Genomic DNA, 12,468 nt, shown 5'->3' on the forward strand with positions numbered 1-12,468 from the left:
CTGTGCCAGCTCAACAATCAGCCCAGCCCCAGTCTCTTCTGGCCTCTTACTGCCCGGATGACCTACACAGGGTTACTGTTGTGATGGCAATGACAGTCTCCATGGATGCCGTGCCAGCATTCTGGAATCTTCTCTCATCTGATCCTCATGTCCTCCCTGTGGAGTTAGGGAAGGTAGGAGGGCATGGCCCAAGAGTAGCAGTCTCCACAGTGATTGCCGGAGAAAAGGACTGGGTACCTGGCCCTTCAGTGACTCTGAGGCCCCATCTGAGTCTCATAGGGACTCCAGGGACCTCTGCTGACCAAATTCCCTCACCAGTGACAATCAAGCTGAAGCCCAAGGAGGCTCAATGACTCTCTGAAGGTCACGCATGGCCGGGAAGTGCCAGGGATGGTTCTGCAACTCAGGGTTACAGCCTCCAGACCAGGAGTTCTGGAGAATCACCTCTGTAGCTTCATTTCCCACTCTTTCCCCGCCTCCCTCCCCAGCCACACACAAGGCCCAGGTTCCTTCTAATTAGAGAGACCAGAGCACCACCTGGCTGGAAGAGCAGGAAGCCATGAGTGTCCCAGCGATGCTTCTAGGGAGCCGAGTGAACAAATGTGATAAAGCGTAGACTCTCAAAGACCAATGACAAGGGGAGTCCGGCCCCTTTTGGCAAGGTCCGGCATGGCTGCGGCACAGAGGAGAGGCAACCCAGGAGGCAGCAATGACAAAACCTGGGAGATGATGTTTTTAAGAGCAACTGTCTTCACGCGCTGTATCTTGTGCCAGCTGAGCAGGGAGCACGCGAACCTTCTCCCCCCTCTCTGAAGGAGAAGGCCCCCGGGAAGGCAGGGAGTGCAGGCCCTGGTATCAACATGTTCTACGATCCAAGAGGCCTGGGAGTCCCTGGCTCCCTGCAGGGAGAGGACAGCGGACACTCACCCTCCCCACACTTGGCAGAAGAGAGCCCTGCGGCCTCGGCTGATCTCCGGCTTCCAAAGCGGCCAAGAACCAACATCCGTAGCGCGAACCCGGACCCTGCCCCCTGCATGCACACCCCTGATTCACAGCTATATTGGATACGAGGATTCCAGAACTACTTTTTAGGGGCCGTCAGCATGTCGGTGTTTGCTTTCCTCACCTCGGATGCTGCAAGTCTGTTTATCATGAGTCATTACAGTCATCCTTCCAAAGTGCAGGATGATGAGAATTAAAAAAAAAAAAAAAAAAGAAAAAAAAATCTTCCCAAACCACACAAAGGCATCCTTGAGCCTGGGAGCACCTGGGAGGCATTAGCGCTTTGAGGGGCTTCGCCCAAGTGCCTGGTGCTCTTCTGATGAGGTACCTGATTTGCTCTTTTCAGGTGGCTGAAATCATGGAGCTGAGGAAGGCGTGGGAACACTGTTGGTCAAGTTGTGGAGACACGTAACTGGGGCGGGTGACAGCAGGAGCTCCAGAGAGCTTCTAAGGCCTGGGACACTAGGAGGGGGGTGCTGTCCCCTTGCTCCCGAGGCTGCTCTCTGGCCAGGGACCCCCCCACCCCCTCCTCAGCTCCTGCTGGGCGCTGGGAAGCGGGACCCGTGAGCAGGTCAGGTGGGAACTTCCAACGCGTTTATGGTTTGATCAGAGGTAGGAGGATAAAGGGAAAATGGCACGTAAGGCTGCCTTACTCATCACACTGATACATGCTCTCAGATGTGCTAAGTCCTAGAAGAGGCGGAAAGACTATGGGCTTCTAGCAGGGATAGATGGCATTTCAGACGGGAACCCAGGAAAGCGATCACAAGGGAGATGGAGGCTGAGACAGGCACTGTTGGGTGACATGTTTCCACTGGGGGCGATTTGGGGGGTTGGCGAGTGGAGACCTTCTCAGCACAGAGCGTCTGGGCAAAGCCATAAGCAGGACGCATGACACATACGGCATCGGCATGGAGGAGTCCCGTGTGGCTAGAACTGTGGAGCAGAAGGGGAGCTGTGGAAAAAGACGGGGGTGAGGGGGTCGCCATGTGGTTTCCTGGTATGGGCAGCAAGAAGCCCTGGAGGGGCTGTTCTCTCTCTTGGCCGCACCCTGGAATCCCCTCAACAGCTTTACACAGGTATGACAGTGAGGCTCAGGCCACAGGGAAGCCGAAGTCACGAGGCTGGATCTGGTCCATGTGCTGGGCATGCATTTCTAGACACCCCAGGTGATGCTCACGTGCAGGCAGTCCTGAGAACGCGGCACGAAAGAGCTTGAGAGGTGATCTAGCAGCGTCGGGGGCACCGGGTAGGACGTCACTAGGAGACACCTGCAGCTGTCTGGTGGGGGGCCCCAGGGCCTGGACACTGCATGGGGCAGAGCTCAGAGCTGGAGGCAGGAGGCACTGCAAGTCCAATCCTGAGACCTGCCCACAGGCTGGGTGTGGGACAAAAGGAATCAGAGCAGAGCCCAAGAGAACTGCTGGAGGGCTGGCGTGTTGGGCGCTACTGACTGGCGTGGGCTGAGCACTCTTTGCCGCGGGGCATCCTGGGTGTCGCAGTCTGTTTTGCAGCCACACTGGCCTCCATTTGCCATGTGCCACTTGCACCCCCACCCCCCTGTTGTGACAACCAAAAACGTGTCCAGTTGTTGCGCATGTCTTCCTGGTCCAAAGCCACTGCTCTACAGGCAGGTTTTCCTGAGATGGCTCTTTCACAGGACAAGAGGCTGAATGTCACAGCAGGAAAATTAGAAGTAAAAAAGCAGGACTAGGAATTAGCAGAAGACATACATTTTGTCATAGCTCAATCAGCTCCTGTGGGAAAGCCAAGCCAGAAACGAGGAGCCCGGATTCCCCACAAGGAGAAGAGCTTTAGGAGAGAGTCTTTTTAAAATACACATTTCAGAAACTTCCATTTGCAGCAAAAGTGGTGTGTGTTGCTTTGATGGTCTGCTGGGTTAAAATATCCTTTTCTGGGCACACAGGAAAGAACCACATTTCCTCTCCTGTTAGCCAACGAGTCACTGTCCATGTGGAGGTAGACAGGATTTTTAACAGGAATAATGAACCTGTCAGAGCGGAAGTGAAGCATCACTGGGGAGTCGGGTGGCCCCCAGCAGGGCCCCAGGCGCAGCCCCTCCCTGTCCCACCTCCCTCAGACAGCAAGCCTCATCTCCATTGCTGAACCACTGGCCGGAAATCTTCTGCTTCTTTGGAAAAAGGTTCTGGGTCTATTCAGTCTGTCCTTTTCCAAAGCCAAAAACAAGTTCCATGGAATCTACTGAGGTTGACTTTTCTGACCAGAATTTAAAAATATCTAAAGGCCTTGATCATTATTCAGTCTCATTATTCAGTATTGTTAGTATTTATTCTGTGTAAGAATAAATTATATTTTGAGGTTTAATAGAAAGCCCATTTTGCTAAATATTTTAAATGGAAAGTGGTGAGCTCGAACATAGCATAGAGTAGTACTATCAGAAAGCTTGCCTTTCTTCCTCCTCTTAAAAATTTGTTTATCTGGGGCGCCTGGGTGGCTCAGTGGGTTAAGGCCTCTGCCTTTGGCTCGGATCATGATCCCAGAGTCCGGGGATCAAGCCCCACATCGGGCTCTTCGCTCAGCAAGGAGTCTGCTTCCTCCTCTCTCTCTGCTTGCCTCTCTGCCTACTTGTAATCTCTGCCTGTCAAATAAATAAATAAAAAATCTTAAAAAAAAAATCTGTTTATCTCTCCAAGTCTGTGGTAAATGTGAACTGTTCAGATGGGCATGAGCTCTAGGAAGCAGGAAGTTACCATCTGTTTGCCCGCACCCAAGATGGATATGTGGATGTGTCTGCTGGTCTCAGGTGATGGCACCTTTGTTGGGGTCTGGGGGCGGCCAACTTCTGCCTTGGCTCCCAGCAGCACAGCTGGTGTGGAGGCTGCCTGATGCCCGGTTCCCTGAGTTCTCAGGAGTGGGGTGTCCCACAGCGAAAGCCCCAGCTTTGTCTTGGAAAACCACTGAGTAGGTTAATCCTGGGGATGACACAGCACTTTGGAAAGACTAAGAACAATGACCCTGTGCCAACTCTTGAATGAGCCCATTACTTTTCCCAACTTACTTCCCCCAGCGACCTACTTTTCCTGGCATCCTCTCGGAGCTCAGCAGGCCTGTTTGCTTCCATGGGGTTGCTGTGCCCTTAAATCTTTCCGAACGGTGGTGTTCTCGATCTTGCTGAGCCTGGAGCTGTGTGCCTGATTGCCCTGGCTCCAAGTCCACTGGGGACCATGTTTCCAGCCTGGGTCTCATTTTTTAACAGTGGAATTTGTTATCTGCCCTTTCTTAAGGGCCCACTTGTATAAGGCTGCTATGCTTAGTTAGCAGTATCCTGAATTTTTCAAAACACTCCCTCCTTGTAAAGATTGCTTTTAAAGCAGCTGCCATCTTTTAAAGTTAATGGACATTTGGGGAGAACTTGGTTGAGGCTCTGGCAATTTATACGTGCTGCTTTAAAAAGGATTTCTGATCATAAGGAGTAAAAGCACCCATATGTGCCCTGAGCATACATGAGCCACACCTGTGGCTCTAACATACAACCCGAAGCCTCCTGTCCTCACGCGCCCATACACACCTGGTGGGAGGGTACCACATGCCTGTGCATACCTGCAGGAGGGTACCATGTGCCCACACACCTGGTAGGTACCATGTGCCTGTGCACACCTGGCAGGAGGGTACCACATGCCCGTGCACACCTGTGGGAGGGTACCAGATAAAATCCACCTCCCCGTTGATTCAATCACACATTTCTCACACACCTACTCTGGGCAAGATACTCTACTATAATGACATAAAGAGATATAGTTAGTTCCTACTCTGTAGTGCTTACACTCTTACAGAACATTTCCATGGCCCAGGGTACGAAATACACTTCACCCTGACCACGACTGGAGTGTTTGCCCACACCCACACATTTCTAACAAAGGTTTCGCAAAATAATCACCCTTACTACAGATACGGTCTTTCCTTTCATCATGTCTTTCACTCTAGAACCACGACATCGACTTCACAGCCTACCTGTGCTTTGAAAATCACTGCTCCAATCGAATTAGCCTAAAAGAGTGAGAAGCCAGCTCCCATGCTCTGGGCAAGTTTAGGATGGCCCTGAGCAGGCTTTTCTTCCCAAGTAACAGAATGCAGAGAGCAGGTCTCCCTCCCAGGCCAGGAGAGTAGACAAAAGGCAACGTTTTTGCTCTTCATCTTTGGCTGCAGACAGACTCCTGCCTTGAGTCTCCCTGAATGGCACTTAATGCAAGGACGTACAAGTCCATTTTCAATGTATCCTGTCTTGGGCTCTTGTGGCTCCTCTCCAATACTTTGCCTAATGAGAACAAAACACAGAAGAACAGCAACCACCTTGGTCTCCTCTTGTCCTGCACAGCCTTTTCAAATCCTTGCTGCCCTAGTCCCATTTTTAATATGACATCTAAAATAGTCACAAACTCTATTGTTGGTACTCACTGGAATGCCCCCTAAGCAAACCCCCATCTGAGGGCTGCCTTATCTTCAAAGATACAAACAGAGTCACCACAAAGCCCATAGTCTCATCCCATCCAAGATTCTTGAGGGGCCTATGTTGGTTCCAGGAAATGTGCCACAAGAGTGTGAGAATACAGAAAGAAATTTAGGAAATGCTCCTTGTTCTCAAGAGCATCTAGATAGGGAGACTTCAAGACTATGATATATTAACTTGAGGGAATAAGCCACACTTTCTCTGGAATGCATCCTTGAAGGAAGTCATGGTTATGGAAGCATCACGACAGGGTTGCTTATGAAGACAGCCTCAGGGATGATGTTCTTATTTATAATCTAGAATATTCTAAGGCCTCTTTCAGCAATAAAGGGCTGAGGTTCCATGTGTATCCACTACAGAGAACTCAGGGACTGTGACCTTGCTGCCTAATAGTCCTTAATGGTGCACTCAGTGTCCCCCACAGTGAGCACCTCCTCGACCCATGGAGATCTGCAGCATGATCACCACTATCTTTCATCACCCCCAAGCCCTCGATTTCCTGCAGTGCCAGGCTTGGGACTCATCAAATCAGAAGCCCCCTACACTTCCTTGTCACTGCTTAATGCTCCTAAAACAGAGGTTCTGCTCTTTTTGGATGATGGTCCTCTTGAGACATTAATAAAAGGCCTGGCCCTTCTCTTAAGGCAAGAAATACACACATTTTCCACATTTTTTCCAAATCCGTGGAAATCTAGTTCCGCAGCCCCAGCCAGGAGCCCTGTGCTACATCTGGCCTGTGCCCTGCTGAATGGGACACTTGCCACCTGCCTCCTGCTGACACATCTCTGTTGTGGACTCTCTCTCCAACTGTGGTCCCCTCTCTGTCCTCAGCAGCTCTTCTTGGACAGCCGTGTCCTTGGTGAAGGCTCACTCAGCTCCTCCATCCATTAGTGACATCCCAGGCGGTATTTCTGCCCTGGGAACAGGTGTTGTGCATTCACTGCTGCGACATCATCTGCAGGGCCCTCTCCCTCAAGATGTCCCACAGGAAATTCACCATCTTCTCCTCCTGGCCCCAAACTGGGCTCTTTCCTCCAAAGTTTCATTCTGTTTGGTGGCACCACTAGTTCCCCTTTCTTCCAGATGCATGCTCTTGCTCGTATAGCATCGCCCTGGGTCCCAAACTGCGTGGTGCTGAGACTGCGCATGGAGTCACGTTTGGCTCATTTCCGCTCTTCATCTTCAGTGTCTGAGCTGTTTCACTGTGTTGTGTTCTTTCAGCTTGAAGACGGCTGCCGACCTCGACTTCGGGGGGTTCTTCTGGCAGCGCCCAGCACAGACCCGGATGACTCCACACTGGGAATGTGGCAGTGCTCCCCCGCTGGTCCCCGCCCTCTGCCTCCTCTCACATGTACTCCTCCACAGACGGTGTCACTCTCCTCCCCTCGAAGCACCATTTGCACAGGAGACTTTCTGTGAGCGCCTCACGTGGCTTGTGCTGCCGGCTGATGGACACGCACGCCGGTGTCCAGCCTCACACCCGGTGCACCTTTCCCATCCTGGGGCACTTCTGTCTGTGCCCCAGGGTGCGTGGCTCTGCCTGTGGGGCCCTGTGGGGTGCTGGCTTAGTCTCTAGGTGCCTTGACTTCCCTAACTGTAAAATGGGCAAAACAAAAGAGTGCTTGCCTTACTCTCAGTATATTAACAATGTTCATTGTCATTATCAACGTTAGTAAGAGATGTGCCAGACATCTGCCATCCGTGTATCCACCATACCCACTTCCAGACGACCTTCTATTTTTCCCTTTGACTGGAATGGCCGCCCTTCTTTGCTCTGCTTGGACGTGTCCATGATGCCCTTGTCACGCAACATCATTCAACAAACATTCCTGGGTTATCTACTAAGTGCCAGGTGCAGAGAGTAGTTCTCCAGATACATGCCAAGTGAGTGAAATAAGGTCTCTCCTCATCTGGTGAGGGGCAGATGAGCGAGTGTAGGTCAGTGACGGAAGACTCTCTGAGGAGATGGGAGCACCGAGAGGCTTCTGCCAGAGGGGAGTGTCGTGCTAATGGCCAGAACTGGTCGTTGGCAGAGCAGGAAGGGCCACCTTAGGCCGGGGTAGCAACTGTGCCAGTGTGAGGACCCCATGCAGGGACTGTAGCCCAGGGTGGGAAGCCCATGGGGGGCATGGTGGGAGGTAGGGCTGGAAAGGCAGAAAGGACTGCCCGTGCAGGTCCTAAGGCATGCCAAGGACTTTGTCTGGGGAGCTTGGGATTCTGTGCAGGTAGGCAGAGACACACCCAGAGGTCTGTGTCTCTACCTTGTCCATCCACTCTCAGGACTCAGCTGCTCTGTGCACAGAGGGCTGCGGCTGAATTCAGGTGGCTGCCTCCCCCAAGACATCTTTCTAAGCATGATGGTGATGATGCAAGGGAAGAGAAGCCACTGCCAGTCTAACTTAAAAGTTAGCAGAACCTTGAGTGAATGGTTTGAAAGTCAGGAACAAATGACTTGCCCCTGAGCTCCCCATAATGTGCCTGCTGTTCAAAGGCCAAAGCCGCACATGACTGGACTACAGACACATCAGGACTTAGTTCAGTTGGCTTGGTCATGAAGCCACTTCATGCTCTGTAGACTGGTCAGAATTCCTCAGCGAAGGGCAGGGACAGACCTGGGATCACATTTCATCACCACGGGTATATTCAGCCAAGGCTCCGTGACCAGGACTCCGGGGGCACTTGGACAGAGTGCAAGGAGAGGTGGAGCCGCGGGGTGTGCTGACGGAAGGGTGTCAGCCCTTGTTGCTCTGGGCAAGGAGGGCTGGGCAGGGCGATCCACCAGGCAGATTCTATGAGGGGCCGGCGAAGAGGGGGACAGAGCAGGCTTGCCCCGAACCTCCAGCTCAGCATGGCCTTTGTCACCTGCTCCTGGTCCCAGGCTGGAAAGGAAGGCCTGAACCAACATGAAGTCAAGCTGACTGCGAAAAGTGCTCAAAGAACATTTTGTGACTAATTTAACTCCAGCTCCGCTGTTACCTGTCCTCTCAGTGACCCAGGGTTTTCCTTCATTTAAAAAAATTAATTAAGGCCTGACTAGTGGAAATAATACCTTTATCAAAAGAAATGTCCAAGAGTGTATTCCTTAAAAGAAAACTGCTTTATATATGCAGCATTTCTATAGCATTAGAGCAAATAATGGGACTTACCTGGTCCTTATTAAAAACCAACACTGTAAGGCATGGTGGTATTAAAGTTCCATCCATTTTCCCATGGGTTCAGCATCTTATGCTGTGTTGCACTCTGATTCACTTTAAAGACAAACCTAAGGTGAACTGTTCATCTGTGGCTTCAAGTGGACAAACCCGGCCCAGAGCCACGTCGTAATGAGAAGCAGTTTGTCCTCTGGAGCCCTGCAGAAACAACCCCCCACCCCCACCCCGGGGAGGTGCTCCTCAGACAAGATGCTGCTTAGGCAGGGGCTGCCTGGAGGCAAGTTTAAGATGCTTACACACGTGTGCTTCCCCAGAGTGAATCTGTGACGTGGGACCAGAGGCTTGGGCTGCTCTACCGAAAGTGGTGCTGGGCCGATGGTGACAGAGAGCAGAGGTGGTTCTGGGGTACCAGTGGGCATTGGGGGCCAAAACCAACTGGGCTGTCCTATTTCCCTCAAAATCAGCCTGTCCTTCTCCCTAATGTGTGGATCTAAAATTTGATGCCATGGATTTTGTGCCTAAGAAAAATTCCCCGCAGCTGGGCCCAGTCCTTCCAGGGCCCCAGAGCTGCCCCGCTCACCTCATCCACTGTCCATCGGGCCACCTCGCTGGCCTGGATGTTGGCCACGCCCGGGAGGAGCTTGCAGTGCTGCTCCCTGCCGAGGGGAAGGTCCCGGAAGGGGTGCGCCGACACTGAGGACATGAAGATGGACTGGCGCAGCGCCTGCTGTGTCTGCTCAGCCGAGTATTCTGGAAGAGAGACAGGGTGGGTCAAACACACGCATGGGGCCAATTAGGGAGTAACACCTAGGTCAGCCCCTCTTCCCAGGGGCCAGGATAGGACAGCTGCACACTCAGCAGGGACCCTGGTGTTCCAGTCCCTTGGCATCGCTGCCAGGAGGCATCCCCAAGCACAGGACATGCCACTGTTCTGTTTCAAAGCAACTGTCAGGAGAAACAGATGTTATATAAGGCCCAGGATGACTCCGGCTATTTGCGAAGCAAGGTCAAATAATCTCTGGGAGACATTGTTTGATGCCAACCAAGAGCTAGCCTGTCACTGCCACTGGCTTCTCTCCCTCCAGATCAGAGGTCAGAGGAAGCACAGAGCCTTGAGAACGTGGCTGTTAAGCAGATTGGCCCACCGACCCATCTGGGACATGAGTGGCCACAAAGGACAACTTCTTCCTTGAAGCTGCTTCATATGCCTCCAAAGGCACAATGAGTTCAGGTCCACATCTGGCTTCACAGGTCCCCTGGGGGACACTGATGTGGAATGCAGCACAGGGTCTCTTTGGGAATGTGGGTGGCAGCTGCTGAGCTAGTTCCCACCGAGACATGATGACCTCCCGGGACTTGCAGGAAGCAGCTGCAGCTGAGATGTGACTGTCCCGACATTGGAACTCTTAAATGGATACTCTTTTCAGAGCAAGAGCTCTGAATGAGCTCTGGTTCTAAGACCTGGAGGGCAGCGGCTACTTGCTGGCTCAGGATTGGCTGCTCTCACTAAGGGGTAATGCCTCCCTCCCGCCTCTTACTTGTCCCTGGGCATACGGAACTGGTTTTCCACCCTCCAGAGTGACTTGACTCTTAAGTTATATCCCAACATTGAGATGGAGCCAGAGATTTGAATTTAATTCCCTAGTTATTTTGCTTTGAATGTATAAATGGATAAGGAACAAAAACATTACAAAGATTTCAGAGAAAACCCAACTCATGCCTTTGTACTGTCATTTTTTTAAGATGCTTTCAACACACATGAACAAAATAAAGCAATTGCTATTCTAAAATACTTTGAGAAGAAAAGACCATAAAAAATTGTTTTGAGCCTTCTAGAAGTCTACCTTTCCCAGTGCAAATGACAAGGAAGCAGTAGCCACATAATTTAAACTCTATTATGATGGTTTATGTTTTACTAACAGAGCCTTGAAAAGCTATTATGCAAATATTTCTGTATAGTTTTCAGTAGGTTAGGCTGACCTGCACCTGGCATGGTCGAACGGTCACCGGCACGCTCGTAATCAGAGGTTCCAAACCAGGATGAAGCCCATTCATCACCACCCTGAGTGCTGGGTGCAGACATCCTGCATATTTACTGATGCTTGCTGTCTGCACAGATAGAGAGACAGCAAAATTGCGGCCTTCTCCCAAATTCTTATGCTCCAGTTGCAAGCAGCAGCAAATTCATCTCTAAATGCTGATTGTCCAACACTGACCTTTTTAGTATGTAAATAGGTTATCTCCCTCCGTGTAGATCAGCCAACAGTATGCAGAGCTGATGGTTTGGAAGCAGAACTTCACATCTTCTCGGAAAAGCCAGCATGTTTACAGATGTGACTGTTCCTTAATGAAGGTGTCAGGTTGGACAAGGAGCATGTACAAAACCAGCCCTGAGGACCCAGGGGGCAGAAGTGTCCCTAGTGTCTGAGGTCAAGGCCGCAGAGTCAAGACCTCCCAGGGCTCTCCTGGGCAATGAGGAGTTAACCCTATCTGCTCAGAGGGAGTCAGACCTGAGTCTTTATTCTGAAAATGAATCGCTTTTTGGTTATTTTTTGCTGAAATAACGTGGACGTAAAAACAAAAAAAAATCACATCTGTATCTCAAACCCATGTCCTGGGTAAACCAATCACGTACTGTTTCCGAATTGTATAGGACTCTAAAAGGACACCGTTAACGAGTCTTATGTTTTGGAAGTACAGAGATGTGAAGGGACGGTGAATAGATTTCTGTGATGTACAAATAAAGGCCAAAGGCATTAAAATTGTCAAAGAACGACTGTGCTCCCCAGCAAGAACATTTTCCACACTGTAATTCTGGAAGCAGAATTACACTTCCTTGAATGCCAAGGGGTCCACCTGAAAATCTGTCTAAGGTGTGCTTATACCAGCACTGAACAGCACTGGGGGTCCTCAGTACCCTACTTCTCAGGACTCCGGGCCCTCGAATATGGGGCCTGTGGGTCAATTCAATGAACAAGGTGGCCTTCAGCTCAGGTGGGGAAGGTGGGGACCTTGAGCTGTGTGCTGCCTGCTTAAACACACAAGGCTTTATGCTGTCTCTAGTTTTTGAATTCAGTTAACTGTGTTCCTATTTAAATCAAACTATCTGCTTGAAGGGAGGTGAAAGCCAGGTTTCTCGAAGGATGGACAGAACTTAATGGAGAATAAGTTCTATATGACAAAGTGAGTCCTCCCATGGCAGGCGGGAAAGGTCTGATGCCAGTGTGCTGGGTGAATAGTCCCCTGCCTGGCTTTGAGTTCTCATGGGTATAAAGACTCTTGTCTGTTTACCTACAACCTCATGTTTTGGGGAATGACTGCCAGAACTAGTTACATCCCAAGCACAAATAGTATTTACACTATTATTAACTCTATAAAATGAGATGGGAAGCCTGAAAGGTGAGTATTTGGGCTCAGAAAGACATGAAATTAGGTTAGGGAGGGAGTCTGAGAGCAGGAATTTGGAATAACCAGTCTGCCAACTCGAAGGTGGGACTGGAGTCAAGAACATGTACCATCTAGAGCTGGCGGGAGGGGAAGGAGAATGCGAATGAGGACACAGTGTGGTCCCCAGCATATCCGAACCATCCATTAAAGGGTAAGGGCTACTCTAAATTTGACTGTAAGTTCCTTGAGGTCAGGATTGATGCCCTGTGGAGGGATATCCATTTTTCAAAGTTAACACCATGGAAGACTAATTTTCTAGCAGTAACAGGAAAGAGGGAATGGATTTTGGAGAGCATTTTGTGGTGGTTTGTCTTGCCTTTTTTTGTATCATTTACCAGGTCCAACTACTTCCAAAGCTGATGATTTTGGGGTGAGATC

General features: G+C 50.6%; 1 protein-coding gene across 3 annotated transcripts in view; it reads right to left on the minus strand.

The window, feature by feature from the left end:
* L3MBTL4 (L3MBTL histone methyl-lysine binding protein 4) overlaps positions 1-12,468 on the minus strand; it is a 452,666-nt gene that overhangs the window by 4,057 nt on the left and 436,141 nt on the right. For all 3 annotated transcript variants that reach the window (XM_059139212.1, XM_059139210.1, XM_059139213.1), the window contains one exon: positions 9,224-9,393. In XM_059139212.1, the coding sequence (XP_058995195.1) occupies positions 9,224-9,393 (170 nt within the window). The remainder of the gene's footprint in view (positions 1-9,223; positions 9,394-12,468) is intronic.

The sequence above is a fragment of the Mustela lutreola genome, chromosome 11 (genome assembly GCF_030435805.1).
Source record: "Mustela lutreola isolate mMusLut2 chromosome 11, mMusLut2.pri, whole genome shotgun sequence".
In the NCBI taxonomy this organism is placed as follows: domain Eukaryota; kingdom Metazoa; phylum Chordata; class Mammalia; order Carnivora; family Mustelidae; genus Mustela; species Mustela lutreola.